This window comes from Mercenaria mercenaria, chromosome 16 (genome assembly GCF_021730395.1).
Source record: "Mercenaria mercenaria strain notata chromosome 16, MADL_Memer_1, whole genome shotgun sequence".
Taxonomy (NCBI): domain Eukaryota; kingdom Metazoa; phylum Mollusca; class Bivalvia; order Venerida; family Veneridae; genus Mercenaria; species Mercenaria mercenaria.
The window spans coordinates 19,036,778-19,052,028 of NC_069376.1; the positions used below are offsets into that span (position 1 = coordinate 19,036,778).

A 15,251-nucleotide genomic window follows, 5' to 3' on the forward strand; every position below is an offset into this window, starting at 1 on the left:
AGCCATTTTTTCCAAGTTGGCCGCGTTCTCTGGCCATACACATTAAGGGAAAAGAAAGATTTTCAAAAAGATTGCTCAAACAATGAGGTATACAGTGCGTTGAGGAAAAGACGGCGATGTCGATGTAGGATGCTAAGATGAGCTAAAGTCAGACATCATGCTATCGCATGTTTCTTTATTTGTTTGTGTTATTATTGTTGTAAAACCTTTCCAACATCATGTTATATGAGTAAATGCATGCATTTCACAAAGCATCGTTACTGAATGTTTTCACATTTGATCACAGTCCCTTGGACAGTTGTAGAAAGGAAAACCTGAAACAGACTGACATTTGACGGCCGTCTGTCTAAAATATCTCATAGAATTTGATCTTCTGAAATGTCATATTAAATGCCAATATGGTTGAAAATGATTTAATTTTAATCTGACAGTCTCCGTATTGTATTAATGGTTAGACTAGGGAATATTATTCGACATTAATGGTATAATTGCGACATTGTATTAATCGACTGCTTTGACTGAACTCGTGTTAAGAAGAAAAGCAACGTCTGCTTCAAGTAAAAACAACCTCAAAAGATTGTTGCGATAAATGTCTTGAACCACATCCTAATTTATTACATAAGTTATACGACAGAATATTACAGGGGAATATCCGACTGGATCATTAAATGAATGAAGGAAACATGTTATTAGAAAAAGTATTTTTATACAAAAATGTAAATGGGCTATCCTGCAGATGGCGCTTTATTCTTGATATACAACAAACGTATATACCGTTGGTCTACATTCTGGGGTTCGGTCTCCGGACTGACAGCAAAACCGTCTACCCCTACATCACCACGGCTCATACAGAATGAACTTTTAAAACTTGATACTAATGAAATAATTATTTTGTTACAGCGGATGACAAATGAAATATTGATTTCAGAGTGTGTTTTCTAATTAAATATTTTACTGCGTCTCTCAAGGGGAATTTTGTATGCAATTAATGTCGGCTGTGGATAAAAAATATAGGGCAACTGAGTTCAAATGACAAAATTCAGAATTGGTCTGAAAACAAATTCTGATTCGGAATATCCAGTTTTATTACAATATTTTTACAGTCACTGTGCGTTATTGAAATATGAACGGTATCTTGTAATTTTACAGTGAAATGGCAATTTCTCAGCGAAACAAAAAACGTGGAAATAAACTACAACCTTATTTGCGTTAATGTGAAGGACAGGTATGTAAAAACATTCGGCAGTATCCGTTCGTTTACGTATACCCGTATGCAATTCCGGCATTCTTTGGCTGTTATGAAAAGTAAGTTTCTCTTATGACCGAAGGATGCCGCAATTGCATACGTAAAATACGAAATGGCACGGAAATTACCGAGTGCCATTACAGGCCGACTACCTTCATAACTGAGCCGCGCCATGAGAAAACCAATTTTGTGCGTTTGCGACCAGCATGGATCCAGACCAGCCTGCGCATCCGCGCAGTCTGGTCAGGATCCATGCTGTTCGCTTTCAAAGCCTATCGCAATTAGAGAAACCGTTAGCGAACAGCATGGATCCTGACCAGACTGCGCGCATGCGCAGGCTGATCTGAATCCATGCTGGTCGCAAACGCACTATGTTGGTTTTCTCATGGCGCGGCTCATATGTTTATTTGTAATGCAATATATTGTATACTGGTAGTAGCATTTTCAAATACTGAAAATTACACTAATCTAAAGCGCTCGTGTTCTACATTCAGTACAACAGTTAATTTAAAGATATAAAATGCATATGTTACGTGTTTGTTGCCAATGCAGCATCACATTGTATTTACTCAATCTAATATAATAATTTGAATTTTAGTCCGTTTAATTGAATAATTTGAATTTTGTTTTCCCTGAAAAGCGATCATTTCTAATGGGCAGCAATAGCGCTTTTGAAATACACAAAACAGCAACAGTAAACGTGCATTTAGTTATTAACTGTAAAAGGCGTTCACACGTATTTTCTCTTGCTACAACGAATTTCAGAAGATACCAATAATTGCATTTTGCAAATTAAAAAATGTGTAAACAACTCTAAACTGCATCGTGAAATTGCAATTTCAAGCGTGTAGTTGTTTAACTATCCTCGTCAATTTCAAGTCCTCCTAAGTTTCAAGTGTATAACCGTCGTCTGCTAGGTTAAATTTACAGAACTGCCTAACTTGTTTACGGCTCATGCGAATATTATCATGATGAACAGAATAGTAGCTCCTAACAGGAAATTGTCTTTATTTTAACTTCGTGATATCCGATGTCCATTTCTTAGTAGCGAAAACTTCTTTTTTATCTTTAGATATTTGACATGAAGAAAACCCTTACTGAATGTATTTAAATTTACTAAATATATAGATTAAAGGTGTAAGTAGACCTACATGCATTCTCCAATGCCATGCAGTAACAGTTCGTTGTTTTATTAAAACTGTTTTTTTTTTCGTGGAAGTGGTAGCTACATATGTATTAAATGTATACAATTTTAAGTTAATGCAAACAACTGTTTATACACATACACCTGTTTATCATATATGTGTATAGTATACAAACTATATGTAGCAGTTGTTAATATTTTCAAATCCGACATTTGGGTGTAATATACCTTTAAATAAAATATATATTTCATACATTTTCGCGCCAAATCTCGTAATCTAAAAATAGATCTTGAAGCTGTAAAAATTCAACTTACCTATACTTGAATAAATTATCACAATTAAGACTGCTACCAATAAGGCAATTCCAACGCTTAAAAACGTAGTATTTAACACTTTTTTTAATATCCTATATTCTTGTGGATTTGAGCTGGCTAAAATTTCTTCTGCATTGGGTTCTCCTTTCATACGGTTATCCTGTAAGCACAAATAAAATCTTTTAAAAATTGACTTTTTCTTTTTCACTCTGTGTTGATTATTTTCCGTATCCGTTACAACAATATCAATTCCCGCCGTATCCATTGTGTCGTCTGCTAACGGAACGTTATTTCCTTGAATAGTTCTAACATTCGATATGGAAGCACTGGCATTTGTTGCCGGTCTAAAAATAGCACTATTGGAATTCTGTTGCAAACTTGTAGGTCTCGCTTTCGCTCCGGATCCAATTACTGCATTTGGTGCGCTTATCGTGCGCGGTTCATTTGGCGCGTTCGCAGTCGTCTGTGTCGGCGAACGCTTCTTTTCAGGTATTATTATTCTGTTTTGATAGTACAAGGCACTTCTCAGAATGCTGGTTGTTGGCGGTCTACCAATACTGTTCACGGCAGATTTCGAACCAGTGTTATTTTGCGGTGAAGGTGTACCAGATTTGTGATCGTTCGTCATCTTTGATGGTTTTTTCTTATCGTCTGCTTTTCCTAATGTTTTGGTTCTAGACACATCTTCAACGTGCACACCCTGGCCTGATGCCTGAAACGGAGAGGTCAGTATAGTGCACAAAATCAATAAATTAGACATATAGATAGATCTGCGATTGAAGTTATATTAATGTTATCAATATTCAAAAGTGATTCACTGTAGATTGTGTAATATTCGCGATTGTCTTATTTTTGAATATATTTGCGAATGATGCCACTCGCGAATTCAAAATATTTATTATTATTAATATGCATTGTGTCAAAAACAAAACAACCTCCTATTTCGCGAATTTCTAACACCGCGAATAATGTGGCTAAACACGGAATCGCTAAATAAAGCGTACCCACAAAAATCCTAATCTACGGTATTCGAATCTATCAATAGTTCAATATAACACAGTTTTAAATAAGCAATTTATACTGTGTACTGAACAAATCTTCTATGTGTTCAGTAATTCCATGTCTGTACAGCCAGATGAATTTATAGCTTTTGTTCAAACATAATCTTTTTTCCTGCTATGTAAACATAATTTAGTTTTCCCGGTAAGGTAAACACAATATCACTTTCCACTTTGTCAATATTAAAACACAATTTACTGTCCGCTATTATTTCAATTGAAAAGGATAAATAATTCAAAATTGCTCCATAAAAGCTTTATATTTTTGACAAAATATCATATCCCACGTATCAATTATTGAATTCCGGACACATTTCGATTTACTCATAAAAGCTATATTGTACTCACATGAGTAGGTTTGTAAATAATATATGAGTTATGACAGGAGAACAGTCAACCGCATGAATGGAAATTTAAAATCGAATGCTTTTATGGTTTTAAAATTAGCCTATGTGTTTGTTAGGTTTTCAAGAAGAGGCGATGCACATGTACTAATTCGGACACTATTTCAAGAAGGAGCAAGCATTTTTGTATATTATTAAGCGACTACGTTCCTGAGGTCCCTTGGATAGCTTCCTCGCATGTAAGCTCGCTTCATCATGTGCAGCGCTCCAACCAGCACAGGCGAGATAGTTTTTTAGCGATTTGTTTTGTCTGTTACATAAGACAGAATACATTGTATATCAATAACATTGTTTGGAGTTCAGATGCAAATGATTAATATCACGAGGGTGCAGCCCGAGTGATATAATAATACACGGTATTATGTACATCTTAAATGGCATCCACTAAATATTTGCCTTTGTTCGTGCAGTTTACTTTTCCATCACGCCGCTATGACGTTTGACGCTCTGACGTAATAATTGTGACGTGCACACTGTGTTTTTGTTGCATATTAACACACAGTTTGGCATTCTTTGTTTGTATGAAAACAATTAGAAATGTTTCGTTTTTAAGTCATATCGACATACTTTTGTCAAATTGCGATTATTGAGCTTTCTGGGGTCCCCTTATTCCAACCCTGAAGAATCGTGTTTCTTATGTTTACAGCCAAATAATGATACAATTTCTTCCTTTTGGTATTTCTTCAAGTATTAATTAAAAGCAAACTATTCATTTTGAAAAATCCGTGCATTTTTACAATATAAGTTTTGCTCATCACACTTGTCAAGATGTGATCAAAGTGAACAATTAGCAAGCGTTGTCATCGTTACGTGTGTTGTAGATTGCCCTGGTGGGACTACTTGCAATTCCACTGTCATGTACAGTGTAAATATGTAGTTTTAGAACATGCCGGGGTTGGTGCATCTTTAACTGATGCAACTGCGCAAGTGGTGTTCTTGCCACTGACCCTACCAAAGTGGTGTTCCGCTGTTTCTTTTATTTGTTTTGTCTCTGTTATCAACATGTCGTATTTTTGTGTATGTGCTGATAACGTACACATTCGTACGTACACTGATATAGAGACCTGGCTTGGGGCTGCGATTTTGGAACGTGGCTTTTTTTTCGACCGCGTGCTTAACCTTATTTTTCAGCGAATTTGAGGTGGCAACTGCCTGATTTTCCAGAAACAAGGCAATGCTTTCTATCTCAGTACTTTCAGCGTTTTAAGTTTTAAGAAACTGGAATATCACAATGTCAAAATGCTTTCTGAAATTGCCTTTTATTGACATTTTGATAAAATGATATTGTTTTTTAGCATCCAGGATGTAGAAATCAGAGATACTCAAGATTGCGAATGCAATTATTTCCCGTACTGAAAGAGATAAAGATTCCCCAGAGTATTCCGTGAAACTAGTCATGAATAATGGATGGAAAAATGAGATGGCTCTTTGCTTCAAATGATTTGTCATCTGAAAAAAAAGAATTTGCGGGTCGATAACGGATATACATTTCAACATGTTGCAAACATATTGCTGTCCTATTTTTTTCATTTGTTGGCACGAGACCTTGAAAGTTCGAATAGGTTTCCTCAAAGCATTTATAAGCAGGCGTTATTGTATACCACAATGATGGATTTGAAAATGTGTAGTTATTCTTTTCGCAAGTACCAGATACAAAATTATTTAGTTATAATTGCACAAGTAGACTTTTGATGTATGTAAGGATAATAAAATTCAATTCCGTCTATTTATTACACGTTTTTCTGTGAATTATCGAAAAGTTAGAGTGATATATATCATATATTTTCCGAAAATTAAGTCAAAAAATGAAATAAAAAGAAAATGTGTTCGTTTTAGGTGTAAGATCAAAATATCTTTCACGCTATATCTTTACTCGTGGCTATAGGCGACTCCTGTAAAATTGCGTCTGTTGTTCACTCGTGAAAGATATTTCAATCTGACGTTGAAAGAAACAAATATCCACTATATTTAAGGCAGTGGACCCGTAATGGCAATCTGCAAATTACGTATATTTTACGTATATTTTCCGTATGTTACTTCGGCATTCTCCGGCTTTTTACGGAAACCCATGCAAACGTTTATCCGAGGACTGCCGAATTGCCAAACGGCAAAACGTTATCACACGTGATTTGCCGACTGTCATTATGGGTCCGCCACCTTAAAAGATATTTATTTTGGCAATGTTTATCATGCAAGGGCATAGGCGAAATTTTATTGCATGTACAAAGTATTAAGGTGTTAAACATTGCAATTTTTATACCGCAAAACCAGCCTTAAACGCTTTTTCAAAAGTTCAAAGTAACATTGTAACATATGATGAACAGCAGTCAATCTTAACATTGTAACATATGATGAACAGCAGTCAATGTTCTTATGTAGATAGTATATTTCACGGATATTTCACGGATAGAAGAAAATGCTACATGCTACTGTTTAGGGCAGGTTTAGTTCACAAATTCATGAATACTCTCTCAAAGAACCAACGATAACATACACACATATATAACATTTTCTCAACTTTTTTAATGTCGTAGGAGTACATGTAACATTGTTTTTCTCTTATTTATTTGCTTTTCGTTTCATCAACATCATGTTTACTTTAGACAGAAAATCTGTGAGAAAAATTCCAGTTTGCAATGTGCGTGCAATTAAAAGATTAACCTTGCCACTTTTGAAGAAAACAAGTAAGAGATTGCAAAGGTGATGGATAAGATGTCACTTAAAGTGATATGGTAGCAAGTAACGGTTACAGCCTGTTATCGCCTTAGCCCTGCGCGCTGAGCAAAGAAGACGACACTGTAACCTATACATTTATAATTACTTTGTAATTGTATCACCTACTTTTAAAATATGCTCAGTCAGCAACTAGATGGTTTTTTTACCTTTACACTTAATGTGTACACTCTGTCCTTGCTCCCTAATAGTCAGTAACGATTTTGACGGGGAGGGGCTTGGGTCTTAGTACCAATAATTTCAAAGTTACAGATAAGTTTGAAAGACATATTCAGATACTTTGGACCAAGATTTTTTGCGGGTAGTCACATTGTTTCTTTAAAGAGCTTAACCAATTAGTTTATGTATTCCGAAATTCACTTGGATATTCCTACGGTGAAAATGATTTAATGAGCTGGGAAATATGTAACTAGTTCCAGCTAAAAGGGTTAATATGGCTGTTTGTAAAAACTGCTATACAGGTTATATAACACACTAAATAGTTGTTGTTCTTTATTCTATATAAAATTGACCTATTTCCAATGACCGCAGCATACATCAGGACCCATTTTAAATGTCTGTAATCTACATTTTCTTGAAGAATATTGTCAGTGCTAACTAAAAATCAAAAGAAAAGTGGAGGTCATGTTTGATGCAAGAAAAATAATTTGTCAAACACACAAACTGCAAAATCAGCTAAAAAATGAGACCCCAAATTATACTGGTGGTGTATGATCTAAGTTTCCATGAAAAATTTTGTTACGTTGTTATTTCATTATGAAAATGCTACCTACATGTCAAGCATAGATCTGTCATGTGATTTTAGCAAAAAAAAAATGCAAAGAATATAAGGAAAATAGCTCTGTAGAGTAAAAAAGAACAACAAAATCTGAGGACTATTTGTATCCGCCATTATTTTCCGCGCCATTCTGTATGCCTACAGATAAGTCCACTATTCAAGGTAGGAAACTATTACAAGAACGATGTCTGGAATAGCTGAATGAGTTGCCTCTCTTAGAATATTGACGCTGATAGCTATTTTCTCATTCCGCTCCCTGAAATCAAATTTATTTGTAGTAGTCTATTAATACATCGTTTTCACAAAGTACTAGTATCTCAAACCGGGTGTATGGATTGAATTTATGTGTCGTCTGCAGACCGTTATACACTGTATCTTCCATACATTACAACTACCAAAGACTATAAAAACCCAGCCCAAATTGATACATGAATGTTTATTCTGATCGGGTTCCATCAAAAAGGTTTTCGTGAGATTTCTGTATGAAGCAGGCTTTACTTTGAAGTCAAATGCTACATACTAGTTATAAGGTTAAATACGGTACAAGCAAAAACCGTCGTCACTTTATACCGCCTTTTACACTCTCAAGACAATCTTTACAATTCCTCGATGCTTCAGCTATACTTAGATTTCAAGTGAACACATAAAATTATGCAAAAAACACACATCGCATATAAGGAGTGAACCCTTGCGTAATGAGCGTCATGTCAGCACCTACATTATTCCAGGAATAATCCATTAATTAAAACTTCATTCGGAAGTTAAAAACGTGTCGCGTGTTCCGTTTGATACTTGAGAAGAATCAATACTTTTCTCGCCTGAGAAACACTACTAAGAATATCAAGACCTCCCAGATGAACAAATTTTCCAACTTAGCTGGGGCATTCATCACGTCTGGTTAAAGAATGTATCATATTTAAGGAGCTGTATGTATAGGCAACCTGGTGTCTGTTTTAAGGTAGTGGGACTCTTAATGACGCTAAGCAATTTTTGTGCGATGACGTATTCTCCTTATCATACTTCGGCATTTTTCGGTATTCTTCGGTATTCGTCGGCATGATAAGTACATGGATTGTCATACCTGCCGGGAAATGCCGGAAACGAACGGATATTTTAGAGTGTCATTACCGGCCCACTACCTTAAGAATATACATTACAGTGAAGTTGCTTTCTACCAGAAAGTCACGAGACTGCCATATCCGTGGCTAGTAAAGATTTGTCTGAGATATTACCAGATTGGTAAACTAGCTTCTATCATTGTCTATACTAACAGATAAAATAACATATCAAAATCATTTACATTGTTTTAAAACCTAAATATGACAACTACACACACATAAAAATATACATTTTCGGAAATTAGAATGATTTAAAATGGCGTCAAAATATTCTTGCAGGCGCAAAAAGATATCTTTATGATAATGTCAACTTAATATTTCGTTCTTCAAAAAGTTTGAAGGCATTTTAAATCCCTGTAACAGACCGGATGAATTTGTTGGGTGAAGAAATATACTTCTCTAGATCTACATACAGTTTGAAAAATGGGCTTTGTACTTAAAATTGATATGATTTATATTCTTGTTCAAAATCCATTTATAACAACTAAAGAAAAAAAGACTATAAGAATCTTTCACTGGTTGTGGGAAAATGTGGAAATATCCGGCACGAGGGTAACTGTTTAGGCGGTAACGAGGCACGAGGGTAACTGTTTAGGCGGTAACGAGGGATGAGGGTAACTGTTTAGGCGGTAACGAGGCTAAAGAGTTACCCGAGTGCCGGATATTCCCATCTTTACCCGCTGCCAGTGATTGATTCTTTTTATTGCATGCCTTATTCTTCAATTTGTAGAAGATATAAAGAAAAACTAAGGCGTTAAGGTGTTTGTTAACGAAGGCGTTAAGGCGTTTCTTTAAAGCGTTTATTTATTAAAGTAGCGTATAAATTTACGCATACATTCATAAATTATAGTACGAGAGTCATCTTACACACCTGGGTGTAAGATGAGTTTTTCTAGCACCGGAAAAGCACGGGAAAATCCTGTCCGGCGTGCAAGAAATTACTTCCTAATTCATAGACATAGGTTTTTCACAAAACTGTACCAACTCCACCAGCTACATTGTACCACCGAAACAAAACTTGAAGTTATTATACGAAGAGTACATATTTTTGTTCATTGTAAGAAATTATGCTTATCAGGTTTGTTTACATTTCTATAATTCTCCTTGAAAATGCTACCAAAATGTCAAGTATAGGTCCACAAGGAAATAAAAACAGGTTACGGCATACACAAAGCGTGAAAATGCCAATTTAATTGGGAAAGTGGGTATTTTTTCTTTCCCTTTACGCAATCACCCGCATAGCCCGGAAGTGCTGCTTGATAACCTATTTAGTACTTTTGTAACTTCCGGTGTTGCGTGATTTGAAATATACCGCAAAATCATTAAGCCCATGATACCAAAGGAAATTATAATTATAAATAATCACATTCATTGCTGTATTGTGTGTGATATTAATTGATATTCTCCGCGGCACTTTTACATGATGTCGTAAAGATTAATGAATGGATAATGGGATAACTGATTGACGATTTTCCCGCTACTGAAGCGATATTCCAATGCAACAGACTGGTTGACATCACTTTGGTAACAATATAAATACAAAATATACTTGTTGATAGGGATAGGGATAAACCTTGTCAGTAGATTGAACTCAAATCCTCGGATAGGTCATATCGCTCTGGAACTAAGTTTCATGTAAAGACGCAGAAAAGTTTTGTTTTGTTTGCATTGGGTTTATCCCTGTGTTTTTTTTTTCAAGCAGTTTTTCAGTTACGTAAGCAATTGCGTAATCAAATCAGTGTGCCTGGTGATTTATAAGAAACGGATACTGTTGGTAAATGGCGTAAATTTAGTAAAAAAATGCAAATTGTGATTATTTAAGGTAGTGGACTCTTTATGACAATCGGCAAATGCGTATGCGACGACGGTATGTTCCGGATATATATGCCGAATGGTCTAACGGGAATAAGTCATCACACGGAAACTGCCGAGTGTCATTACGGAGCCACTACATTAAGAGCTAATGCTTCCTCACCTATATAACCGGATTTGCAAACACAAACTATGAAAATGGTGCCAAAAACGGTAGTCGCTTAATGGCGGATTCAGCTAGTTCTCAGCTGTTGTTGATTTGTTTGTTTTTGCTCTGTATAGCATTTTCCCTCATCTTCATTGTATGCCCGTTAACTTGACATTTAGATACCATTTGCATACCAGAATGTGTCATGGAAACTTTGGTCATACACCACTACTATACTTTTGGTGTCAGTTTTGTTCTTATTTTGCAGTGTGTTTGACATTACATGTAAATACTTTCCAGTATAAAACATACCCACACTTTTCTTTTATTTATTCATCACTGATAATAGGTCATAAGTTTTAATATAAGTTATATACGATGGTAAAATTCAACAACAACACGTGAATATTTATCTTTTATCAACGTTTCGGCGCTTACGCCTTCATCAGGATAAATACATAATAAAACAACGGACGTGACGTCATGAAGTAAACGTTACGTTGAATGGCGGAAAAACGTATAGATCTACTGTTTTTTTAAAATATTACATAAATTAATGTGAATAATAAATAGCAAGTTTAGTACATTACGGATATAAGAATACAGGATTTCCTATAGCAGTATATATAAAAAACCATAAATAGGAAAAAAACGTAATAGTACTAAACAAACACATATACATGTAAAATTCATTACACATTAAACAATGTTTTTGAATCATGTCCATCAGGACTGAGTGTTTTTAACTTATGAATCCAGAATGTTTCCTTGCATAACCGGTTAATTTGATTATTTACCACATCAATAGGCATAAATGTGAAGTCATCAATACTATGGTCATCTTGATTAAAATGACCAGCAACCAACGTGGAATATGCAGGATCTGTAAAATTAGATATGTCAAATTTATGGCTATTCATACGCCGTGAAACCTGTTGCATAGTCTGCCCAACATATTGCATATTGCATCTTTTACACGTTATTAAGTATACAACATCTTTAGATTGACAGTTTGTATCATATCGTAAAGAAAATGTTTCTCCTGTAACTGTACTGCTAAATGTGGATCCAGAGTTGATTCGTAGACAGTGGGAACATCGTTTCCTGTTACATTTCTGCGTGATGTATGTTTCAGTGTTCAGTTTGAAGTCGGAACTTACTAAGTAGTCGCTTAAATTTCTTGTACGTCTGTACGCCACTATAGGTTTGTATTCGTCATGAACAAATTTAACATTTGTATTCTTTGCAATGTTCAGAAGATCCCAATACTTGTGAATTGTTCCACCTATATTTGGTAATGATGGATTATATTCTACGGTGAAAGGAATAACACTTGTTTTATTTTTATCTGAAGGCGTCAGGGCTTCGTTTTGTGACGACCTCGACACCTTATTGAATGCACTGTCTATCACAGAATCCGGAAAATTTCTATCTTTGAAGTAGCTCCGTAAATCATTAAGAGATGAGTTGAATTTTTCGTCATTAGAAATAATTCTCCTGTACCGCTTTGCCTGACTGTATGGGATTCCATCTTTGCATTGTTTCGGATGACAAGAGGTGTAATCTAGGTATTGATGGGTATTTGTTTCTTTCACGTAAATATCAGTGTCAATTCCTAGCGATTTTTTTTTTTTAATATAAGTTATAGACATTTTAAAGGATCGTGCTGTGTGCTGAAGCCATTGGATTTTTCTCAATTTAATATAAGAATAAAGAAGGCCAGCCATTTATTGTGTATATATGCCTGTAGAATAGTACATATAGAGAAACTTGACAGGACATGTACAATTTTGCAACAGAATATTTGTTGCTTTAACGATGTATTAGTGTGTTTATTTTAAACCTATTATTTTCACATCCAATCACCGCTTCCTATTCGCACCACGTGGTTGTGCAGATATTTCATACATTATTTTCCATCTTCTTTTTTTTTTTTTGTACGAATTTACGAATTTTCAAGTTAACTTACGACAATGGCAGATGACCAATAAAAGTGCCCTAGTGGGTTTCAAACGGCCTTGTAGTTGGGAAGGCTCATATATGTTACGGTACGTGTACATGTTAGATTCTTACATTTCTGCACTGTGCCTACGCCTGAACATTGAAACCTGTAGAACTTTCCCCACGATAATTAATCTGCAGCAGCGCTATTAATTAATTATTGTTCATACGTAGGCGCCTCTCTAAAATCCCCTAAGCCACTACCACGACAGTCGCTGATAATACGAGCGGAAATTGCTTACTCGTGTCTCTACAACAGAGACTTTAAGCGGGATTAAAAATACAGCTTAGAGATTATTCAAGGCGCCATCTAGACTGCTTTTTTGGACAAAAGCTGCGTGATTTATGAGGGGAACGATCGTGTCATAGCGGGTTTCAACCTTTATCCTGTTTTATCTACCGACAATAAATATATATTGACTTGACTTGTCTTGACTTGGAGAGGCTCTTCGTTCATTTTTTCAACACATAGGTAACAATAAGACATTCCATGCTGACGGTAAATACCAAACATTTCCGAAGGTAAATGCACGTATATAATTATATTTTTAATCAATTTTCTGTCATATTGTACACCAACGATTTGTATACATATTCATAGCATACATTCGTGATAACACGCAATATTTGAGAATTTGAAATACATCTCTCTTAGGTGAAACAGGATAATTACGCATTGACACATTCTTATTCAATGTAACAAAAGGACAATTCATGATCTGGTAATTTTATTTTCTAGTAGTTGGTATTGTCTGGTTCTGTCGTTTAGGCGGATTCTGTATTCCAGAAGGATCATATTGGGCTGTTCGCTTGGTATATATAAATATATATATATATATAAATATTATATCGTACAAGTTACTTTTATTGGGAATGCATGCACTATCGGGCAGTACTAAAATAGCCTGATATAATTTGTGTAATTAAAACGCTCAGTTTTTGATCAACATTTTTCTTGTTTTCTCTTTGATTTTAAGACAATAGTCTCCATATAACAAAGTATTTTAAAGAACGCCAATGATGGATCCTTTATAAATGTTAAAACCTTCTTGGTATATTTTCAACTTGTCTTTAAAACTTGATACTAAGATATTTTCAAGTGTAAATCTCATTCAGTTTGAACCCCAAATCAAAATTTCAACTATAATCATTATTAATTTTGTTGGTGCATGCTGAAAACCCAGTACACGTCCATTCTTACGACTTTTAGTCGTAACAAATCAATGAGCGTAGCAGTGTATGTCGAAAAATTACAACAACAACTTAAGAACCCATTCAAATAGATATTGAAAACAATTCTTCTTATTATTAAGCAAGTGCTAAAGCCACGGAATATGTTACCTTTCATGCATGAACAGACTACAAACAGTGGCAGATATCCAGCAAATGATTTAATTTCCTCAAACCGCAGCTATAATGCAGCACAAACATGCGATAAGCAAAGAACAACAATTAAACAACAAGCAGAGAGCAAACTGGGAAAGGAAAACATCAAGGTACCGCCTATCGGAGTTTGCTGTTATTTTCATTGTACAAAACTCAGAACTTTTTCCTGTTCTTAAACATGTGGCCAGCGTAACATTACAAGGGTGGGGTTGTGTAGACTTTGTTTTATTTGATAGGTTGCGATCTCTTATGTGTGTTGTTGAATATTACCACAAACTACTTTTAATTGTCGATAATTACCGATTTTCAATAACAAATAAAATTTTAAGGAGACGATTTTATTTACTTTTCAAGAATTCAAATATTGTCAGTTAGCAGGTTCATAGAATGAGGATTTCAAGAAAATCGCATATTACGTTTCCATTCATCAATTGAGTAAAACAATATAAATAGGTCTAAATAGTAAATGTCAGAAGACAAACCATGGTGTCAACACATGAAGAAGATAGTATTTTAAGCTTTGTGACGTAACAAAAATGAGCACCGCCTCGGTAGCCAGGTGGTAGAGTGCCCGCTTCGAGTCCGGGAGGTCGCTGATTCGCTCACATATCACGTCACACCAAAGACGTGAAAAATGGTACTAGGAGAGTCCTCGTTTCGCACCCAGCATTAAGAGAATAGTTCCAGGACTTATCAACCCGGTGTCAATATAATGCGAGTGGTAGGGGTATCATGTCACGTGTTAACGACTTGACATTCCAGTGAGGCAAGACTAAAAATGTGGGCATTATGCTCGCTGCTAAAAGTAGGCAGCGTAATTTAATTAACTGAAAAGTTGTTTGAAAAAGACGATAAACTCGAACACACTACGGACATTAGAACTTGTGACAATAATTTGGGGCAAAACGTAATTTAAGCAGTGTCATCTACTTTGAATCAGTCGCTAACCACTGTCTCGTATGCAGAGATTAATATCATCATAATACCAATTACAAGGCGGAAATTCCATCTAGAGTATCAGTCCAATATCTAATGCCGTTTCACTTAGCTTTGATACATAATTTGTACACGAGAAAATGATCTTTCTAGATAATCAAGTGTATATTCA

At 35.3% G+C, this 15,251-nt stretch overlaps 1 protein-coding gene across 3 annotated transcripts in view; it reads right to left on the reverse strand.

The window, feature by feature from the left end:
• Positions 1–15,251, reverse strand: part of LOC128549511 (uncharacterized) — an 84,210-nt gene that overhangs the window by 4,030 nt on the left and 64,929 nt on the right. For all 3 annotated transcript variants that reach the window (XM_053526275.1, XM_053526277.1, XM_053526276.1), the window contains exon 2: positions 2,706–3,417. In XM_053526275.1, the coding sequence (XP_053382250.1) occupies positions 2,706–3,417 (712 nt within the window). The remainder of the gene's footprint in view (positions 1–2,705; positions 3,418–15,251) is intronic.